Source organism: Gymnoscopelus microlampas, assembly GCF_963454915.1.
Source record: "Gymnoscopelus microlampas genome assembly, chromosome: 4".
In the NCBI taxonomy this organism is placed as follows: Eukaryota; Metazoa; Chordata; class Actinopteri; order Myctophiformes; family Myctophidae; genus Gymnoscopelus; species Gymnoscopelus microlampas.
The window spans coordinates 52124200-52138483 of NC_139941.1; the positions used below are offsets into that span (position 1 = coordinate 52124200).

General features: G+C 41.5%; 1 protein-coding gene and 1 long non-coding RNA gene across 2 annotated transcripts in view; one reads left to right on the forward strand and one right to left on the reverse strand.

Moving 5' to 3' along the window:
• Window positions 1-2430: 2430 nt before the first annotated feature.
• LOC311042981 lies at window positions 2431-4604 on the forward strand. The gene is made up of 2 exons (XR_014600572.1): window positions 2431-2553; window positions 2589-4604. It is a non-coding gene; the product is annotated as an uncharacterized lncRNA (long non-coding RNA).
• A 770-nt stretch (window positions 4605-5374) lies between these two features.
• The window catches only part of abhd17b (abhydrolase domain containing 17B, depalmitoylase), a gene marked incomplete at its 3' end in the record, with an annotated part of 30349 nt that continues 21439 nt past the window's right edge, over window positions 5375-14284 (reverse strand). Inside the window, exons 4-5 of the mRNA XM_084054291.1 lie at window positions 6925-7104; window positions 5375-5594 (exon numbers count right to left, since the gene is read on the reverse strand). Coding sequence (XP_083910417.1) covers window positions 5375-5594; window positions 6925-7104 — 400 coding nt within the window. The remainder of the gene's footprint in view (window positions 5595-6924; window positions 7105-14284) is intronic.

Sequence of the window (14284 nt, forward strand, 5' to 3'; positions counted from 1 at the left end):
TTCAAATATCAAGTTAACATGGTCAGAATAAGGCAAGACCTCACAGAGTTACTTCTCAAATACAATTTATTTTATTATCTATAACCATATTTTATTATAACTATATAATGAATATTGTGTTATATTAATACATTTCATTTCCTTCTGTAATGAAACATGATGACGTAACAAAAAAAATACATTATAAAAAATAAGACGTGTCACAGACTAGTGTGACCAGAGTGACCTTCAACACATGACTGGTTTGGGCACAGCACTGGCACGATGCCCAGGGCTCACCTGGCAGAATCTCATATACCATAACACGTTTAGAGTACTGGTTCTCAACGTGAGGGTCTGGGGACCCCCATGTGGTCATTGAGGGAGGGGGGTTCCAAGGGGGTCCCCAGCTAAATAGTTAGGAACCAAAACGGACCCTTATTGGTCTGTAACTCCGAGAGCATGCGGATGTAACCAACATGGTCCATTTGGTTACATCCGTACGCTCTTGGGAGTTAAAGGGGTAGCTCACCCCCAAAATGACTTTGTTTCTATAGATCAGTCACCCCATGGAGACTTGAATTAATGGATGTTTTTTTTGTTTATCAGAGCCAATAATTTGATGACTGGCAGCGGTTCCGGTAAGAGTCTCCTTTGTTGGTCTGATGCTGGTCATCAAATTATTGGCTTAGGTGGCTTAATGTGACAAAAACTAAAAACATATCCATGGGGAGATATATATCCATGGGGTGACTAATCGATAGAAAAAAGTGAACTTAAAAAGGCTGAGGACAAGTGGTTTAGACTAATAGAGCAACTGTACAACTACAGCTGAATCATTACAGCTCAACTAAAATGTCATGATTGTGACAGACAGCCATCAGCATTGACATGATGTGTGTTGATTTGATCTGACAGTGGTTTTTAAAATAATCGCTGGCTAATAAGCCAAGTATGCCTTAATGCATTATAATTGCCCTCTATAACTCAAATAAAAAATTAAAAGCACCTTAAACATTGTATTTATTTTAGAAACAGCTAATCTTGACATTTACTTGCCCGTCGCAGGTTGATGATGACATTATCCCATGTGTGGTCCAGCCCTTCGATGTATGGAATACATGTGCAAATAAAACATATTCAAAATATTGTTTTTATGTTCATATTAACCTTAGGGAGTATCAAGTTGTTTTTTATTAGCACATGCCTTCCATAAATTCCATAGGGCTAGACCACACATGGGCAAATGACATCATCAACTTGCAACGTGCACTGTCGTAATTGAGTAAAACAAATAAATATAATATTTAAGGTGTTTTTATTTTTTTATTTTAGTCAAAGAGGGAGGGCAATTATAATGTATATTAAGCCATATAAGGCTCATTAGCCAGGGATCCTTTAACAGTCCATTAGGTGGCCATACAGCAGTAGCACTTTGACATTTAGCTTGTCGGAGGGCTTTGATAAGTGCCTCAATGGAGGCGGTGCGGTTCAAAGAGTATGAGTGGCTTAATGCTTTGTTTTCACTTTAACTCAGCATTTAAAAAGGCAATTCAAACGGAACCATAATGGACCCAGAATATACCAGGCATCGCATTGAGACGCCATGGAGATAAGACAACAAGAACAATAATGTGCAAAAACTGAACAGAAAACATGAAGAAAAGAAAAAAAAGGTTACAATTGAATCCGTGATGGAAATGGTTAAAAGGTGTAGTAAAGTCAGTGGTTCTCAACCTGTGGGATTGGGACCAGGGGTGGAAAAAGTACTGAAATGTTTCACTTCAGTAAAAGTATCAATACGGCAATGTAGAAGTACTCTGTTACAGGTAAAAGTCCGGAATTCAAGTACCAAAAGTAAAAAGTTCTAAAATGTTTGAAAATAGTCGATCTACAAGCTCACAACGCGTCGCAGGTCGTCTATTTTCAAAAAGCCTAGGTATAAAACAGGGCTAAAGTGGTTAAAATGTGTTTTATAATGTAATAATTCATACCTGCAAAGTAACTAGTAACTAATGTTTTCAAATAAATGTAGTGGAGTAAAAGTACAATATTTGCCTCTGAGATGTAGTGGAGTAGAAGTAAAAGTATAGACACTTGGAAATGCTCTAGTAAAGTAAAAGTACCTAAAAAGGTACAGTACTTGAGTAAATGTACTTAGTTACTTTACACCACTGTTCGGGACCCCCAGGGGTTTCCCCACATGATCAATCAAATTCAATCTTGTCTAATTTTCAAGACCATTATCTAACAACAGACGCAGCTAAACTCTTCATGCATACCATGATCTTTCTCACACATAAAACATACTGCTTCACAACCTGCGGTCACAGACAAATCTGACAACTTTGAAACCTATAGTCACTTTATAAACGTACATTAAAAACACTTGTGTTGACGTCTCTCTCTGAGCCCCATCTTGCATTATTAGAACAAACTGACAATTGTACCTTTACTATTTATTTTAAGACAAAGCAAAAAAAATGAATCAACATAATACAAAAATAAAAATGCAGCTACAGCATAACACAGCTTTGAAGACGTGTGTGCGTGTGTGTGTGTGTGTGTGTGCGTGTGTGTGTGCATGTGTGTGTGTGTGTGGCACATAGACTGTAAAAAATATGGACGAAGGGAACGGTGACGTCACCCATTGGTCAAATCCACCACCTTGGAATTTCCGGTCCCGAAAAAGCAAACCGGAAACGACTGCTATTGGCTGGAAAGGCAGAAGATCTAGAAACATACCCTACTTAATCATTAATTATAAAATTAATGGGACCATAATTTATCAAAAGCATATCATGATGATTGAAAAAAGACTTTAAACTAGCGATTGAAAACATAAAGTATTTATGAAAATGTTTACTAAAGGTAATAAAGTCATGTGTAAAGTCCAGCCAAAACCCCTTTCAAAAAACATAAACAAAAGGGGGGGGGGGGGAACAAAAACATGTGGACCGTATTACATCAGCAATTCCCAAACCTGTGGGCTGGGGACCACTGGTGGGCCATGAGGGTATTGCAAGTGGGCGCCCAAAATAATTTGTAAAACATTAAGATTCTAATGATAGAATATTAATATATATATAAAAACCTTGAAACCTATCATTGTGATACCGATAAATAAGAAACTTAAAGTATACTACGTTAAATTCCATTGATCCAAGACGGAACACAATCTATCGATTGATCATTAAAATAAACATGTGAACACTTGAACCCATTTTCAAGTGGGCCCGCTCTGATCCCCCCAAGAAAGGCCGTGGGAACTGCTGCACTAGATGAATACAGAAGTTATACGAGAGACAGTCCAGTTCCATTCCGTCCGTCCAGTGATCCGGTCCAGTTTACATGACTGACCACTCAGAGTTGGGATGGGTAGAACTTGTGATATTTTTTATACAACTAGATTCTGACAAGTCCCGGAAAAGACGCGCTGTGATTGGCCAGTAGTCACTTTGAGTGGCAGTTGGGGCAAACCCTCACCACAAAACATGATTTACGATTCTGTCCCTATCGGTACATTGTATCGGTGCATGGCGACTCGCTCGCTTGCTTGCTCGCCGGTGCCTCTAGTGGCTCAAGTTTGCTTGAGACGGCGCGCCTCCGTCGCGGTCCAAAACTATACTTTATCAGCCAAAAGAAATAGTCCGCGGTTGTCGGAAAAAGAGTGTCGGCAGCGGGATTTGGTCATGGGAGGTTGGGGTCCGCAGTCCAATGTTCAGTGAGGCACGCCATCGGACCACGTGCAGGATTGGGGGGTTTTGGGCTGCATCAGAATGTGCCCCCACCGTCCCTTCTGGGGTGCGAGGTCCTTGTTTCCTCGTTTTTTGCATTCAACCAATCCCAAGGCAGGCAGGGCGGGGCTTGGTAGAATCTAGTTACCATTAAATAATATGCGGGTAGGACACAGTCCAGTTCCATTCCGTCCAGTCCAGTGATCGGTCCAGTTTACAGATAAACGCTGGTTCACCAAAAAAAAACTCAGACTTGGTCAAGAGGACCTCAACTAAAGAGTCATGATGAGGGCCGGCGTGCCTCTCAAAGGCAGCCAAAATGACACACACACACACACACACACACACACACACACCAAACCAGTGGTTCCTAACCTGGGGTCTGCCCCCCCCCCCCCCATTGGGAGGCACCCAAGATCACAGAGGGGGGGCGGGGGGGGGGAGGGGCGTGAGGCCTGGTCTGTTTGGAGGTAGTCATAGCTATCCATCTCCATCCATGATGTAACATCGTTGTAAAGCACATTTATAACAAAAATAATAAAAGAACTACATCCTCCATCTCCACAGGTTCTGAACCGCTTTTTACGCAACTCCAGGTCGTACTTTCTAATGGTCTCTGTCGGGTGGAAACCTCATACGTCCAAAAACACTGTGACTTTTCAGGATTCAAATTTCAGGATTCAAATCCTCAAGCTCCAGCTTGTAGATCTGCTACTTTTGATGCTTTTTTGTGACGCTGTAGTATGATCAAGTAGGGGTGTTAATTTACAAAAACAAAAAACACAAACAGTTTGGAGATACGAGGTTTCTGCCCGACAACAACGATATCCTTATATATATATTTTTACTGAAGTATAGACAGCGTTACAACCGGGTCAATGAGAAAAACGAAAAATCGCATTTAACCGCTTAAACCCTATATGGTTGATCGGAGTCCCTCAGGGCTCTATACTAGTGTATTTTCTGTGTTCTGTTTATTGTGGGGAAACTTTCAAAGTCAACGTTGTGAGCTTTTCAATCTACTATTTTCGTGCGAAAGCTTTCCCCACAATACCAATGCTGGGTTTTAAGTGGTAAAGGAGAACTCCATTAACGCATAAGCCAAATTTCAACACTCACATTTCTGCCTCCTCGCTTTCCTCCGTCATATGACCTCTAGCAGGGCGGTGTTACGGTGAAATTGGTGACCTGCCGAAATGTGTGACCATCTTGTGGACTTCACACATAACTTACATGGAGGTCTTTAAATAAGTGGCTTAGATACCACTAGGTTGAACTCTGCTCACGTTCGGACACGTCTACACAACAGTCACATATTTCAGCAGGTCACTAATTTCACTGTAACACCGCCATGCTGGAGGAAAGATGAGGGAGGAAGGGAGGAGGCAGAAATGAAAAAATGAGTATTGGAATTCAGCCACAGCGACCAGAGCTAAACCCCCCCCACCCTGTTTTTGAGTCTCTCCAAGGTACTGTCCATCACTCTGACCCCCCTGGCCCCGCCTTTTACAGGTTGACCAGCTCGTGGACCCCCCTGAACACCCCTCCTTTACAAGTTGACCAGCTCGTGGACCCCCCTGACCCCCCCCCCCCCTTCCTCTTTACAAGTTGACCAGCTCGTGGACCCCCCCGAACCCCCCCCCCCCCCCCCCCCTCCTTTACAAGTTGACCAGCTCGTGGGCCACGAACTGTTTGAGTCTCTCCAGGTACTGTCCGTAGAGCTCCACGTCGTTGTGCCCCGCCCCCTCCACCCACAGCGGCTCCACGGGCCGCTGGCAGCGCTCGTACAGCGCCAGGCCGTGGGAGAAGTCGATCACCTCGTCCTCTGTGCCGTGGATCACCAGCACCGGGCTGGTCACCTTGGAGATCTTGTCGATGCTGCGATGGGGTTGAGAGAGAGAGGTAAGGTTATAATAGTTTTGGATTTTAGTTTAGTTTTAGTTAGTTTTGACATTTTAATTTCTAATTCAGTTAGTTTTAATTAGTTTCTAGAGCAGATTAGCTGGTTTTTATTTGTTTTTATCTTTGAAAATGCTAATTGTTTTAGTTAGTTTTCATTAGTTTTAGTGTTTTAAACTTTGGGTTGTTTGTCAGGTGAAGGATTGAAAAGTGCCAGAGTAACTTTAGGCTATTGTGTAATAGTCCCTGTGGTTTTATTGCATTTCAAATAAATCTTTCAGGTGCGCTTCATTCGTAGTTTTCAGGAAGTGGGGGCAGAGGGAGGAAAGGCAAGGAGAACAGCAACGCCTGACAGCAACGATAAACAAATAGCAGGTACGTACATGAGGTTAGACATAACAGTGCAAAAAGGTTCAAAATGGTTGGGGGAAAAAAGGATTTTGAATGTTAGTCAGAGAGATAAAGAAACACATTTTGTACTGGTATTTGTACTCACAAGACACACACATACATGTTGGTCAGGCAGAGTAATAATTTTGTTTAAAGTAGAAGGACAGACGTTCTACTGTTTGTCACAAACAAAATGCTGAGAGGGGTGGCCACCAGAGGGAACTATTGAGCATGTGACCCAACCTCATGTGTGTCCATTTAACCCCTTTCATCCTGGAGGTGCTATTTTGTATAATAATAATAATAATAATAATAATAATGCATTGAATATGAAAACAAATTCTATCTTTTTTAACACATCTCTGACTTTCTAATATATATATGTAAAGCAGATCTAGATGATCTGCTATTTTTTAATGCTGAATACAGCTTAAGAGGTTAAGTGTGTGTGTGTGTGTGTGTGTGTGTGTGTGTGTGTGTGTGTGTGTGTGTGTGTGTGTGTGTGTGTGTGTGTTCATGCATATACATGTGGTCACTTCCACTTGTGCAATTCAAATCACGTGTCTTAAATACACACTGGCTGTATTTGAATAAATAATCATTTGAATAACTGTGTGGAGATGGCAGTAAGTATTCAGTAGACAAGTGTTTGTGTTCGTGTGTACAATTTGATGAATTCCTCGCCACACATACTTCTGTGTTATCACTGAAATGGTGGAGTTTAGCTTGTAGATCTGCTATATTCAGAGCGCAACAATCGAGTGCAACCAAACTAGTTTTTATTTGTTGACGAAATTGTCAATATATTTAGTCTTAGTTTTAGTCATCATACCTTTATTTTTTATTTGTTTTTTGTCAGTGAAAAGTTTGCCAGTTTTTAGTCAACGAAATTAACACTGGACTGTGTTCCTCCACTCACTTAGGGAAGGCATCAAAGCAGTATGTCTTCTTGGTGTCGGGGAAGGCCACCCTCATGCCGGAGGTGAGGGGGGAGTGCAGCACCACGGCCGCCGCCTCGTAGCGGGCCGCCAGGTCAACGGAGGGCACGGTGCCGATGCTCTGACCGTACACGATCACGTTCTCTGGACGCACGCCGTACCTGCATGGTGGTGGAGGGAGGGAAGAAACACACTGAATTAATAATAATGATAATAATAATAACACATGGTTGCTGTCGGGGCAGAAAACTCTTATCTCCATATTTTAACTTTTTGTGTTTTTTCACAAATGAAAGCCACTACTTGGTCATACTACAGCGTCACACAAAAGCATCAAAAGTAGCAGATCTACAAACTCGAAAACGTTTGGAGCTTGTGGTCAGAGAGGTAGCGGGGAGCCTGGTTGTTGAGGGCCTTGAAGGTGGTGATCAGATATTAGCCAATTAAACCCTATACTTAGTGGACCGGAGTTCCTCAGGGAGCAGAGTGGGGAACCAGCTTCCCTGGACTCCCAGGAAACATGTGGTCCAAAGGCGAGATCTCTACTGACTAGGCATGCAACCATTCACTCACCTCACGGTACAATACGATTCGAATCACGATACTAGGTTCACGATACAATTGTTCACATTTTATAAACAAGAAAATTTGTTTCCAGACAAATATTGTTTTATTATTATCTTACACAAATCCAGTATGCTCTTCTCTTTTATTCTTTTTACAATACTGTGTTTTCTCTTTCCTCTTTTCAATACAGTAGCAAATGACTGAAAACTATTTCTTACCTATTCTCTAACAAAAATCCTGTATTTTCTTCTTTATTTTCCTGCTGTTTGCATCGCGATACATGTTTTATTAAATCGATTTAAATTGTCACCAGTTTGAATCGATTTACAATAAATCGTTACATGTCTACTACCCACTGAGCTACCCAGACTCAATCAATCAATCCTCTTCCATCCTGTGTGTTAACAGAGTGTTACTAGCTGTACGTCACCGTACTGGGACTCACTGTGCTGGTTTATGTGTACTCAGGCATGTACTGTACTGTACTGTACTGTACTGTACTGTACTGTACTGTACTGTACTGTACTGTACACACATCCAAATACAGTTGTGAGCAGAGTCACGGTCCGCTGAATATGGCAATCTGTAGGCAGCCTGACAGCCTGTGCACACACAGAGATATGATAAACTGGAGTCAAGCTCCACTGAATTTGGTTTTATGCTGCACACACACACACACACACACACACACACACACACACACACACACACACACACACACACACACACACACACACACACACACACACACACACACACACACACACACACACACACACACACACACACACACACACACACACACACACACACACACACACACACACAGATATGCAGCATAGTCACGGTCCAGTGAATTTGGTTGCTTTCCTGAGAGCTAAGAAAGAAGACAGGAGATGAGGATGGAGAGATGAAGAGAGGAGGGGAGGTGGGGGTTAGGAAAGGAGAGAACAGAACAGAACAAAGGAGAGAGAACACAACTAGGAGATAGTTTTAACCCATTAAAACTGGGAAATCATTTTAGATTTTTAGCTACAGTATATTGTATAAAGCAACATAAGCGGACCCCCATCTCAAAACATTTTGAGATGGGGTTCCGCGGCCAAATACATAGCTAAAAGTGTTGTCTAAATCCTAACAGTATGTTGCTATATCAGTGGTGCTCCAACTTTTCCATGTCAAGGACCCCCAAAAATGTATGTATTTGGCCGCGGACCCCCATCTCAAAATATGTTGTTCCAGGGACCCCCAGAAGCACAGATCAGAGTTAAAAATGTTCGCTTTAAAACATAGGCTATATATATATATATATTCAAAGGTTTGCACACATTTGTGCAGCGCTATGAGCTTGTATATCTGCTATTTTTGAATAGCCAAAGAAATCTTAAAATGACACAGATGCGTTCCCGGTCTTAATGGCTTAATTGGTTAAACAGAGAGAGAGAGAGAGACATCGAAACAAAAAGGAGGACAGGAGTAAGAGAAATACCAAGAGGAGAGAGAAAAGGAGAACAACAGAGGAAGAGAAGTGAAGTAAAGAAGACATTCCACAGCTGATTAGGGAGAACGTGACCCGTTTCACTGAACGAGGAGGAGAAGTCAGCTGACCATAAGTAACTAAGAAACCTCTTATCTCCATTATTCTAAATGCTTGTGTTTTTTTCTTATAAATTAACATCCCTACTTGATCATACTAACAGCACCACACAAAAGCATCAAAAGTAGCAGATCCACAAGCTCGAAACGCGTTTTGAACTTGTAGATCTGCTATTTTATTTTCACAATATTTATCTGTGGAACCGAGTCAAACTAAATGTAATGCCTACAATTCCCAGTGCTTATCAGGGTGGGGGGTCCCCAGTTCAAATATGATTATTTTGGGGGGGTCCCCAGTTCAAATATGATTATTTTGGGGGGGTCACAGCCTGGGAACCTTTGCAAATATGCAATATAGCAGCACAGTGTCAAGTTGAAGCGAGGCCTGCTGACAAGAGGAAGTGAAAACATGTCACAAGTCACTGGGTGAGTGAGTCAGGCACTGAGTGAGGAAAGACAAGCTTTTATTATCCACACCAGTACTACTTATAACCAGAGGCGGAATTTCATAAACAACTAGAGGGTAGGATATGAGTGACCACAAAAACAGCCGATCTACAAGCTCACAACGCATTGCAGCGCATTGTGAGCTTGGAACCCTAACCTTAAAACATATTGTGTGTGTGTGTGATGGGGTGGGGGGGGCTCTCTCTTGGTTTTCAATCACATGCAACAGCTTACAAGAATCCTGGTCTCTATACTGCCTCCCCCTGGTCAGCCGGGGCGCCTGATAGAGGGGAAAGGAACTGGTTGGAATAACGTGCTCCTTTCAGGCGCTACGTCCTACCGGGGAACCCCCCCCCCCCCCCCTGTCAGGTGACAAGAAGCTGCCTGCTCACTCCTCAATGCATTGAGGGAGGCATGAGCTCAGTTCTGGGCTCTCCCCAGGCTGGCAGAGGGAGAGTAGCGCCCAGGATTACACGCTTAGGCAATTGGCACTGGGCGAAAAAATGGGTTACAAAATCGTGGGATAAAACATTTGGGAAAAAAAAAACAACAGCTTACAAGCAGCTTCACCTCTTGTATGACTCGACACTTTTAGCCGCTATTGGTACTTTACATTCCTGATACTACATGATGTCACTGTGGGGTGGAAGACCTTGTATTGTAAGTTAGTAAGTAAGAAGAAGGTCGGAGGGACTTATATTGTCGGTATCAGCCAGAGCGTGGGACTCTATCCCCCTTTCACAATCCGCTAGACAAGTGGCTCTCATAACGTCTTTGTCTTTGAGTTGGCGGTGCCCGGGATCGAACCCATGACCTTGTGGTCCAAACAAAGGCAAGAGCTCTACTGACTGACATACCCGGACACAATGTGTGCCAAACTGTTACTTTTACAGACCTGCTACAAAAATAGCAGATATACAAGCTCTATGAGCTCGTAGATCTGCTATTTTTGAAAAATCGTGAAAATGTGTGCAAATCTTTGAATATATATAAGTACATATAGTCCATGAGCCAGACAAGATTTCATTACCGAAAGAGTGGGCAAAACCAAACCTATATAAAATTGTTCATAGGGTCAGTACGACTAAATAAATATATGATAACCTCTCCACAGGAGCAGCTTTTTCATGGTTATCACACATTTTGTGATTTTCCCCGTACGTACATGGCAGGTGAAAAAATGACAAAATTTAAAAAAGAGTTATCATAATGAAACTTCCCCAGTTGATTACTTACATGAAGACAATGATTTTTCGTATTACAAGTTTTCTGAAATTGTATATTTAAATATGCAAATTGGGCATTTAGTCCATGAGCCAGAGCCCCAAAATTGAGCCAGATATTGAATATTCCCTCGTTAAAAACCTTTGACTCCAACATCTTAACAAAATGAAATAAGAATGTTGACTCTGGCTTTGGCCAATGTTCCAATGTTGATTCTGGAAAGTTATGCAAATTCGGGCATATTTTCCGAATGCCTAATTCGCATATTTAAATATACAATTTCAGAAAACTTGTAATACTATAAATCATTGTCTTCATGTAAGTAATCAACTCAGGAAGTTTCATTATGATAACTCTTTTTAAAATTTTGTAATTTTTTCACCTGTCATGTACGTACGGGGAAAATCACAAAATGTGTGATAACCATGAAAAAGCTGCTCCTGTGGAGAGGTTATCATATATTTATTTAGTCGTACTGACCCTATGAACAATTTTATATAGGTTTGGTTTTGCCCACTCTTTCGGTAATCATTTGTCAATTTTGGGGCTCTGGCTCACAGACTAATAAGTAGCCATGTACATATCACTTTGGGGGTCCTTGACATGGAAAAGTTTGAGCACCACTGACATAGAAAAATATGTTTTTCAGAAACTGATTTAGAAGACATTTGTAGAATTGGTTCAGGAAATTGGCAAAAGTACCTGTTGTTCCATTGGATCCAATGTAGTGATTATTTAGTCACATATTCTTCATTGGACCCACTTACACTTTCACTTTTCTTTCCAACAGTGTTTTCTAAAAAAGCACAAATGTTGTCCTATTTATGACATTTATGCCCAGAATAGATGACGCTAGGGTTCATATGGTGGTTACTGGGCTATTAGACTGGCAGAAGGCAAAGGTTCCATCATGTGACATGATGACTATCTGCTCGTTGTTTATTGTGGCGTTTTGAACTAGATTCAGTTTTTATCTCCAAAAAGATAACGGTGTACTCCTCTGTGTCAGCCCACTGTAGCCTGGCCCATCCCCACTGACACACACGCACGCACGCACGCACGCACGCACGCACGCACACACACACACACACACACACACACACACACACACACACACACACACACACACACACACACACACACACACACACACACACACACACACACACACACACACACACACACACACACACACACACACACACACACACACACACACACACACACACAGTGTATATTATATATAATAAAAAAATAATTAACCAGAGTATGTTTATCCCATTAAGACCTGAGGCGATTCTTAAAATTGTTTTCTAAATCCTAAAAGTTTTTTGAAAAAAAAATAAATCAAGATTTTTCAAAAATAGCAGATCTACAAGCTCATAGGCACTCGGTGCCGCGCTATGAGCTTGTAGATCTGCTATTTTTGAATAGCCAAAGAAATCTAAAGTGACACAGATGCGTTCCAGGTCTTAATGGGTTATATCGCGTTGCATTTCCTGAAAACCAACCGTTTTTTGGACATACAAGGTTTCAACGCGACAGCGACAGTTAATTGAAAGCAGCTGATAGGCTCACATTGGAGCATCAGTTTAATGTGATGCTGGCTGATCAAATGTAGAGCTCCTAGTCCTATGTGTGTGAGAGAGAGAGCTTCATGTGATCCAGAGGCTAATGTATAACTCATGACCCGTCATAAAACCCAACTTCATGTGTGTCTCTTAGGATTTGAACCATTCTGGATCCTTAACGATCCCCTTTTAAAAGGTCCCATTCCTTAATGGTTCCCTTTAACTCTTTAAGACCGGGAACGCATCGGTGTCATTTTGACTTGATTTGGGCTATTTAAAAATAGCAGTTATACAAGCTCATAGCACGGCACCAGCTTGAGCTTGTAGATCTGCTATTTTTGAAAAATCATGAAAAGTTGTGCAAATATTAGATTTTTCCCCCTTTTTTTTTTGGCGGACATTTGTAACTCAAAGCTTTGTTTCTGGGGGTTCCTGGAACTAAATATTTACAAATGTTTGCTTAAAAAAATATATGATCCAAGATGTTGCCATGAATTTTCACGATTTTTGAATAGCCATAGAAATCTAAAAATGACACACAAATGCGTTGCCGGTCTTAAAAGGTTAACCATTCGAATGAGCAAAATAAGTTCATAGAGATCCATGATCCAAAGTTTTGAATGACGTCATTTTGTAGTTTTTGCCTAAACAGCTGAACAAAGTTAGGCTCTTTGCACAGAGTATGTACAGTAACCAGGCCTGAAACTACAGTAGGCCTATACCACTGTTAAGGTAGCTCTCCACCGACGTCCGTACGTTTTTGGAAAGCGTCTGTTGCTGAAAGTCTGTTGTTGAATGGGCGGTGGGTACGCTGTTAACCCATTCAATCCGGGAACGCATCTCTGTCATTTTAGATTTCTTTTGGCTATTCAAAAATAGCAGATATACAAGCTCATATGAGCTATTTGTAAAATGTTTTGTTCCAGGGTCCCTTAAGAGCGAAAATTTGATTTACAAATGTAAAAAAAAATAAAAAAAAATATATATAATCAAAGATTTGCACACATTTTCACGATTATTCAGAAATAGCGCAGATCTACAAGCTCACAGTATATCTGCTATTTTTGAATAGCCAAAGAAATCTAAAATCATGGGGATGCGTTCCCGGATTGAATGGGAAGCGTTGAAAGCCGACCGAGCCGTCGGGTAGCAGCGGGCTTGTTGTTGAAAAAGACATCAAGCCATAGGCCAGGGGTGATGCAACTTTGATGATGCAGAGGGCAACTATATTACCACGCTCACTCCAGAGGGACACATAGCATATACTGTCTCTCCGTATTTTAACTTTTTTCGCCATTCTATGTCACACAAAAGTAGCAAAAATAGCCGATCTACACGTCGCAGCTTGTAGATCGGGTATTTTTGCTATTTCTTAATTGGAAACAAGAATTTGTTTTTGCTATTTTTGAATTGGAATTCTGAAAAGTAACATTTTTATTTTATTTCAAACTACTAACTTTATGAATTTAAATACAAATACATTGGACATAAAAAAGACAATAGAATTTGAATGCTAGTCATTAAGCTACTAATATAGACTGAAGTAATTAAAGCCGGTCATGTTTAGAATTGTAACAGCTGAAATCAATAATATATCAGTATTCTGATATTAACCTGCGGGCCGCATTAAGTGACGTTGGGCGCCGCATGTGGCCCCCGGGCCGCCAGTTGCCCATGTATGCCATAGGCACATTTTTTTTGCACCATAATAGCCGTGTACCTTCAGAAGAAGGATATTACGATAAGGGCCGCTTTGCCCAACCCTTCACCACCACATTACATACAGGATGTGAAGCTAATGCTCCTCAATGTCAGCTCTCTATGACCTCACCGTCTGCACACACAGCCAGACCCCTCCCCCTCCCCCAACCTTCATCAATTTAGTCCCCAGACACAAACCAATCTATTATGCATCACATCCTCTACCCGCACCGTC